The sequence below is a fragment of the Octopus sinensis genome, linkage group LG26 (genome assembly GCF_006345805.1).
Source record: "Octopus sinensis linkage group LG26, ASM634580v1, whole genome shotgun sequence".
In the NCBI taxonomy this organism is placed as follows: domain Eukaryota; kingdom Metazoa; phylum Mollusca; class Cephalopoda; order Octopoda; family Octopodidae; genus Octopus; species Octopus sinensis.
Window position 1 is genome coordinate 13,052,505 of NC_043022.1, and position 9,341 is coordinate 13,061,845.

General features: G+C 41.8%; 1 protein-coding gene across 1 annotated transcript in view; it reads right to left on the reverse strand.

The window, feature by feature from the left end:
* Positions 1-9,341, reverse strand: part of LOC115224872 (CTD nuclear envelope phosphatase 1) — a 67,178-nt gene that overhangs the window by 28,142 nt on the left and 29,695 nt on the right. Inside the window, exon 2 of the mRNA XM_029795826.2 lies at positions 338-404. Within this exon, the coding sequence (XP_029651686.1) occupies positions 338-404 (67 nt within the window). The remainder of the gene's footprint in view (positions 1-337; positions 405-9,341) is intronic.

The following is a 9,341-nucleotide window of genomic DNA, read 5'->3' on the forward strand; positions in this document are numbered from 1 at the left end:
CTGCCATCTACCTGGACCGTGGCTCCACAATACCGACCACTGATTTAGCCATCTACAGAGCAGAATATATGCAAAAAATACAAATTCTACATCTCAGAAACAACAACTGAATTTAGTCCAGGCACCCCCCACTCCACCACACAAGCTGGTCATCCTTCCTACATCTGACCACCACCTACAAAAATCGCTCTAAATGTCCTACAGTCTTTGTAGTAAATCCTTGTCCTCCCACCATCTCTTGTTTTCTTCCTCCCACCGTCACTCCAGCAAGCACACTCGACACGCTTCCCTTACATCATGACCACCACTCAAAAAGGAACACGTTTGGATTACTTACTTAATCTATGCTTGGATAATGGAGAGAGTGGGATTATTTCATACTTCACTGTCTGGTTCTGGATTATCTGGAAAAAAATAGGAGAGAAGGAATATGTAAACATCGTTAGGGTTCAGGAGAGAAGGAAAGTTAATGAGACCGGGGTTTGGGCCCACCAGGGGCCAATCGCTTCAAAAAAAAAAATATAGAGATACAATGACACACAGACAGAAATACAGTGAGATACACACAAGGTACAATAATACACAAGTGAAAACAGTACTTTCACAACAGAGAGACAGACAGACAGACAGATAAATGGACATAGAGAGAAGATTGGGAAAGTCTCAAAACAACTCGACTTTGGATTGCTATTGCTCCAAAGTAAACAGAGGCATCGTGAAAAATCAGAAATAAAAAAGATTAAATTCAACAGACATTTACTCTTACTCTTTTACTCTTTTACTTGTTTCAGTCATTTGACTGCGGCCATGCTGGAGCACCACCTTTAGTCGAGCAAATCGACCCCGAGACTTATTCTTTGTAAGCCCAGTACTTATTCTATCGGTCTCTTTTGCCGAACCGCTAAGTAACGGGGACGTAAACACACCAGCATCGGTTGTCAAGCAATGCTAGGGGGACAAACACAGACACACAAACACACACACGCATATATATATATATACATATATACGACAGGCTTCTTTCAGTTTCTGTCTACCAAATCCACTCACAAGGCATTGGTCGGCCCGAGGCTATAGCAGAAGACACTTGTCCAAGATGCCACGCTGTGGGACTGAACCCGGAACCATGTGGTTGGTAAACAAGCTACTTACCACACAGCCACTCCTGCGCCTTGTCATTTGTCTTTAATGTGCTTAAAAGAAAAGCTATTTCCTATGTATATAGGCACAGGAGGGGCTCAGTGGTAAGTAGCTTGCTTACGAACCACATGGTTCCGGGTTCAGTCCCACTGCGTGGCATCTTGGGCAAGTGTCTTCTGCTATAGCCCCGGGCTGACCAATGCCTTGTGAGTGGATTTGGTAGACGGAAACTGAAAGAAGCCCGTCGTATATATGTATATATATGCATGCGTCTTTGTGTGTTTGTGTGTGTGTGTTTGTCCCCCTAGCATTGCTTGACAACCGATGCTGGTGTGTTTATGTCCCCGTCACTTAGCGGTTTGACAAAAGAGACCGATAGAATAAGTACTGGGCTTACTAAGAATAAGTCCCGGGGTCGATTTGCTCGACTAAAGGCGGTGCTCCAGCATGGCCGCAGTCAAATGACTGAAACAAGTAAAAGAGTAAAAAGAGTAAGAGAAAGAGAGAGGCATCATGGAAAATCAGAAATAAAAAAGATTAAACTCAACAGACATTTGTCTTTAATGTGCTTAAAAGAAAAGCTATTTCCTATGTATATAGGCGTAGGAGTGGCTGTGTGGTAAGTAGCTTGCTTACCAACCACATGGTTCCGGGTTCAGTCCCACTGCGTGGCACCTTGGGCAAGTGTCTTCTGCTATAGCCCCGGGCTGACCAAAGCCTTGTGAGTGGATTTGGTAGACGGAAACTGAAAGAAGCCCGTCGTATATATGTATATATATATATATATATATATATGTATGTGTGTATGTGTCTGTGTTTGTCCCCCTAGCATTGCTTGACAATCGATGCTAGTGTGTTTACGTCCCCGTTACTTAGCGGTTCGGCAAAAGAGACCGATAGAATAAGTACTGGGCTTACAAAAGAATAAGTCCCGGGGGTCGAGTTGTTCGATTAAAGGCGGTGCTCCAGCATGGCCGTAGTCAAATGACTGAAACAAGTAAAAGAGTAAAGAGAAAGAGAAAGAGAGAGGCATCATGGAAAATCAGAAATAAAAAAGATTAAACTCAACAGACATTTGTCTTTAATGTGCTTAAAAGAAAAGCTATTTCCTATGTATATAGGCGTAGGAGGGGCTCAGTGGTAAGTAGCTTGCTTACCAACCACATGGTTCCGGGTTCAGTCCCACTGCATGGCACCTTGGGCAAATGTCTTCTACTATAGCCTCGGGCTGACCAAAACCTTGTGAGTGGATTTGGTAGACGGAAACTGAAAGAAGCCTGTCGTATATATGTATATATATATGTGTATGTTTGTGTGTTGTGTTTCTTCCCCCCACCCCACCCCAACATCGCTTGACAACCGATGCTGGTGTGTTTACGTCCCCGAAACTTAGCGGTTCGGCAAAAGAGACCAATAGAATAAGTACCAGGCTTACAAAGAATAAGTCCTGGGGTCGATTTCCTCGACTAAAGGCGGTGCTCCAGCATGACCACAGTCAGATGACTGAAACAAGTAAATGAGTAAATATTTGTATTTTTTTACAATAATTATATTTAGACTGCCCCGTCATCCATAACCTCATTATACTTCTCAGATAGACTCATGTTACGGTGACCTCCACACCCCAACAGGCAGAATTGTCTAACTATAATTTTAGACCCTCAAACAGATCTCATCATAATTTAACATCCATTTTTCATTCTGGTATGGGTTGGACAGGTTGACTGGACCCAGTGAGCCGCAGGGCCACATTGGGCTCCAGTGTCAACTTGGACATGGTTTGTACAGCCAGACGACCTTCCTAATGCCAACCACTTTACAGAGCATTGGGGTGCTTTGTCCATGCCACTGGTATTTTTGAATCCACCAAGGGTGTCATAAAACAGAAAAAGAGTTGGGGAACAAAGCCAAAAAAAAAGATATTGCTAGATGTGGCCAACAATATTCTATGTCACATATGCAAACTATTTCTCAATCTTGTTCTATTAATGAATAAAGCCTTGTGAGTGGATTTGGTAGACGGAAACTGAAAGAAGCCCGTCGTATATATGTATATATATTTCTTTACTACCCACAAGGGGCCAAACGCAGAGGAGACAAACAAGGACAGACAAATGGATTAAGTCGATTACATCAACAGCAGTGCGTAACTTTTACTTAATTTATCGACCCCAAAAGGATGAAAGGCAAAGTCGACCTCGGTGGAATTTGAACCCAGAACGTAACGGCAGACAAAATACGGCTACGCATTTCGGCCGGCGTACTAACATTTCTGCCAGTTCACCGCCTTATATATGTGTGCATGTGTGTGTGTGTATATGTTTGTGTGTCTGTGTTTGTCCCCCAACATCACTTGACAATAGATGCTGGTGTGTTTACGTCTCTGTAACTTAGCGGTTCGGCAAAAGAGACCGATAGAATAAATACTAAGCCTACAAAGAATAAGTCCTGGGGTCGATTTGGTCAACTAAAGGCGGTGCTCCAGCATGGCCACAGTCAAATGACTGAAACAAGTAAAAGAGTAATATTAGGCTAATTTTCCAATATTTGTATGAATATTCCAGAATATTGGTAGGGAGCAAGTGCCTTGTTTTTCCTTACGTTGTTGTTCTGTTTCTGGTACAGGCAAACTTAAAAGTTGTCAAGGTTACAAGAACAATGGCATTGATTCTGCGAGATTTTTTCACAAAGAATCAACTGTATCACAAGAAATAGAATCCCCTCATCTCAACAGAATTTCTCTCGCAATTAAGGAAACCAACTCCTACAAACAAGCAGAAATTATATGAACCAAAAGGCAATTTCAGGCAGGACCAGCCAGACCCAACAAGACCCAGAAACTGGATCCAGAAATGAACAAAGTTGTCAGAGAAACCAGATGAACATATAGTAAATTTCTTAGTTAAAAAGAGGAAGAAAAATGGTATCAATTTCAGAACCGCTAATAGAATGAACCGGAACTGTAAGAGGGTTGGGGTTTTTTTGGTTTGTTTTCGTTTTTTGTTGGGTTATTTTTTTTTCTATTTTAAAATCTGTTCAACAGAAATCAGGTCAGTCAGTTATATAAACCAAATGTGAGGTGCCAAAGAGAAATTAATCTGTCAAACTCAGGGAGAAGGAAAAAAAAAAACTATCAACGTAACAGATGTAAGTTCTTTTACTTGTTTCAGTCAATGGACTGTGGCCATGCTGGGGCATGAATCACTCCAACAAATCGACCCCAGTCGTTTTTTTTCTTCTTTTTTTTAAAGTCTGGTACTTATTCCTATCAGCTCCTTTTGCTGAAGCGTCAAGGGACAGAAACACAAACAGTCACCAGTTATCAAGCAGTGGGGGAGTGGGGACAGCAAATTCTGTCTGTCCCATATGAACAAGGAAAAGGGGAAACTGAATGATGATGATGATGTCTACTTGCATGGAAGAAGATTTCATTTCCTGTGTATATATATATAATATACACACACACACACTCAAGCACTCAGACATGTGCACACACAATGGGCTTCCATTCAGTTTCCATCGACCAAACTTCTTTTGCAAGATATTGGTCAATTCATAGTTTCATAACCATGTGGTTCAGTTTCTGCTCTGACAGCGAGATCAAACCCAAACCACATAATTGCAAAGTAAGCTTCTTAACCATGCAGCCATGCCAGGAACAATGGTGATCTCCAGAGACTATTCCAGAATGTTGGCAATGGGAGGGGGGGAAGGAACAGAACATGAGTCATCTCCCTTTGTATTTGTAACAAGTACTATGGTTATGCTAACAGCTGAGGGTGTTGATTGTCATACTAACAGCTAGGGGTACTGTACTGTCATACTAACAGCTAGGGGTACTGTACTGCCATACTAACAGCTAGGGGTACTGTACTGCCATACTAACAGCTAGGGGTACTGTACTGTCATACTAACAGCTAGGGGTACTGTACTGTCATACTAACAGCTAGGGGTACTGTACTGTCATACTAACAGCTAGGGGTACTGTACTGTCATACTAACAGCTAGGGGTACTGTACTTATTTTTTTTACTACCCACAAGGGGCTAAACACAGAGGGGACAAACAAGGACAGACAAAGGGATTAAGTCGATTACATCGACCCCAGTGCGTAACTGGTACTTAATTTATCGACCCCGTAAGGATGAAAGGCAAAGTCGACCTCGGCAGAATTTGAACTCAGAACGTAACGGCAGACGAAATACGGCTACGCATTTCGCCCAGCATGCTAACGTTTCTGCCATCTCACCGCCTAGGGGTACTGTACTGTCATACTAACAGGTAGGGGTACTGTACTGCCATACTAACAGCTAGGGGTACTGTACTGCCATACTAACAGCTAGGGGTACTGTACTGCCATACTAACAGCTAGGGGTACTGTACTGCCATACTAACAGCTAGGGGTACTATACTGTCATACTAATAGCCAGGTACTATACAATACATCTCTTAGTACCTAGGTGCTGTACTGTTTTTCATTTCTGAGACATAAAAATCAAATTAGAATTAAAAGAGTGGACAGTTAGTTAAATGGACCCTCGTTAATTACTGATACTCAAATTACTATTTCTAAAAGTACAATGTGTCATCAGCTGCCATCACCAGTATTTGAACTTGAAACAATGATGCCTCAACATCTAATGTAACAAGTACACGATTCTCCGAGTGACAAGAGAGAAAATTGGCCTCGAAAGCTTGTCTAATTACCACTAATTGGTCAGTAAGCAGTTAATTGGATTAACATGTCTGATCTTAGTGTAATATCCACTTGGCGTGGGTTTAGAGTAATTAGGAGAATGAAGTAGCGAACTTAACGAAGAAAATTAATAAGTTATTGAAATAACCCGAAAGATGGAGGAGGATTAATTCAATATCAGTGATGCAGGAGTGTGTGTATGTGTGTGTGTGTGTGTGTGTACATGTGTATGACTGTGTGTGTGTGTGTGTATATTCATGCATGTGTGTACATGTGTGTAGGAGAGAGTGAAAGAATCTATGTGACTATGGGAACACATGCATGCATATATATCTCTCTATATATAAACGGCAGTTTGTCTGTGCGTGTTTCTGTGTGTCTGTTTGCTTGTACCCTCACCCTGACCACGGCTTTCAACCGATTCTGATGAAACTTGACACACACATAGCCCAATGTCATAATTCAAAACTGACGCAGCGAAAACTTTGAAAAGTTCCCCCAGTTCTGAAAAAATCGATAAATTCGACATGGGGTCGAGAATCTAAGCTTTTTATATGCAACACATTTTCTGTCTAGGGGACACAACTCGACCTTTTTATCGCCCAAAGGGACAGCTAGGAACATCGTATACACAGAAGTATTCGAGTGAAGAGAAGACATTGCAACCTACACATGCGCCTTCGTTCCCTAGAGGGAAAGGACTAGATTGGGATTAGTCGTTGCCTACTAGGGGCTCTTACATACCCGGGCAACGCCGGGCTATGCTGCTAGTATATTACTAATTTATGCAGGTGTGTGTGTGTGTGTATGTGTGTGTGTGTGAGAGTGAGAGACAGACAGACAGACACACACACAGACTACTGAGTACAGTTGTTTTAAAATTTTTCTGATTGAAAACACAAATGTTTTTATTTCAGTTTGGTTTTATTTTTATCATATATCATCCGACGACAGGCACCCATGCCAACCCCCTTTGCTTGTGAAGACATGTGTTGGGGCAAGTGAAATCGAAATCGAAATTGAACCAATCCTGTGACTGGCACCCGACAGATGCCAGGACCCCTGGACTGGTGGTACGTAGAAAGCACCATCCGAATCGTGGCCGATGCCAGCGCCGCCTCGACTGGCTTCCATGCCGGTGGCACGTAAATTGCACCAATCCGACCGTGGCCGTTGCCAGCCTCACCTGACACCTGTGCCAGTGGCACATAAAAGGCACCCACTACACTCTCGGAGTGGTTGGCGTTAGGAAGGGCATCCAGCTGTAGAAATACTGCCAGAACAGACTGGAGCCTGGTGCAGCCTTCTGGCTTCCCAGATCCCCGGTCGAACCGTCCAACCCATGCTAGCACGGAAAACGGACGTTGAACGATGATGATGATGATTTAATAAATATTTACCATTTGGCTTGTAGTAGTAGTAGTAGTAGTAGTAGTAGTAGTAGTAGTAGTAGTAGTAGTAGTAAAGCTTTGGACAATAGACACAAGGCCTGAAACATCTGAGGGTAGGGGCTAGTCGAATACATTGACTCCATGCTCAACTGGTACATTTATTGACCCTCAAATGATGAAAGGCAAAGTTGGCTATGTGGGGATTTATACTCAGAATATTAAGAGCCAGATAAAATACCACAAGGCATTTTGTCCAAATCCCTAATGGTTTTACCGGCTGACCATGTTAATAATAATAGTAATGAAAATCCAACCATTTCTATCATCAAATAAGGAAATATCAACAAGATCACTCAACAAGCTAGAAATAGCAGCCAAATCTCCTACAAATCACAACCCTTTTGTTATCGTATTTCTGTTGAAATACATTGCTTTTGTTTCAATTATTTTTGAAAATAATGAAAAACTGAGTTAAATAACTTTATCATTATTAAGCTGTGTCTGAAGTAAATTAACAGGAAATTTAGATGGAAAGTTTTTAATTTAGATAACTTTAACCCTTTTGTAATAACATTCCTGATGAAAAATGTTGCCTTCGTTCCGATTAATTTTTAAAATAATGAATTTAACGAAATAACTTTGCCGTTATTAAATTGCTGCTTGAAACATAATATGAAATTTTGATGGAAGATTTGAATTTAGATCATTTTTGAACAGGAAATTTGTAGCAAGAGTGGCTGTGTGGTAAGTAGCTTGCTAGCCAATCACATGGTCCAGGGTTCAGTCCCACTGCGTGGCATCTTGGGCAAGTGTCTTCTGCTATAGCCCCGGGCCGACCAATGCCTTGTGAGTGGATTTGGTAGACGGAAACTGAAAGAAGCCTGTTGTATATATGTATATATATATATATATATATATATATATATTATATATATATATATATAATATATATATATATATATATATATATATGTATGTGTGTGTATATGTTTGTGTGTCAGTGTTTGTCCCCCTAGCATTGCTTGACAACCGATGCTGGTGTGTTTACATCCCCGTCACTTAGCGGTTTGGCAAAAGACACCGATAGAATAAGTACTGGGCTTACAAAGAATAAGTCCCGGGGTCGATTTGCTAGACTAAAGGCGGTGCTCCAGCATGGCCGCAGTCAAATGACTGAAACAGGTAAAAGAGAGTAAAGAGAGCAGAGAACCAGGAGTAGTCTTAGGTAGACTGGTATCAAACAAGTTTGAAGAAAATGAAAGACAACTTGGATCAGTGGTTTTCAACCAGGGTTCCGCCAGTACAGTCCAGGGGTTCCGCAAGAAGTTACAAAAATGCTAAAATCGACAGTAATTTTTAATTCTCCTGTGCAGAGATGTGTGCATAAGACAATTAAATTATTGCACGGGGGTTCCTCGAGCCAGTGGAATGTTTCCTTGGGGTTCTGCTTCAGCAAAAAGTTTGAAAAGCACTGACTTGGATAATACAGCCGTTTTGTATAAAGGGGCAATACAGTGACAGCTGGGGCATCTTTGATCAATAGGTCAGCCAGATCAAGTCTAACCCTTGGCTAACATAGAAAGATAAACAAATCTCAAAGAAGTAGGACACAGAATCAATACGTAATAAACCAAATATAAACATTGGTCTCAACAAACATAAACATGTTTCGGTAGAAAAGTGAGACGTTGCTTTATTCCTTGGACTGCTAGAAACAGCAAACGAAAGAAACCTCTCTCAAATCACACCCTGCTTACTCTTTACTCTTTTACATGTTTCAGTCATTTGACTGCGGCCATGCTGGAGCACCGCCTTTAGTCGAGCAAATCGACCCCGGCACTTATTCTTTGTAAGCCCAGTACTTATTCTATCGGTCTCTTTTTTGCCGAACTGCTAAGTGACGGGGACGTAAACACACCAGCATCGGTTGTCAAGCAATGCTAGGGGGACAAACACATACATATATATACATATATACGACAGGCTTCTTTCAGTTTCCGTCTACCAAATCCACTCACAAGGCATTGGTCGGCCCGGGGCTATAGCAGAAGACACCTGCCCAAGATGCCACGCAGTGGGACTGAACCCGGAACCATGTGGTTGGTTAGCAAGCTA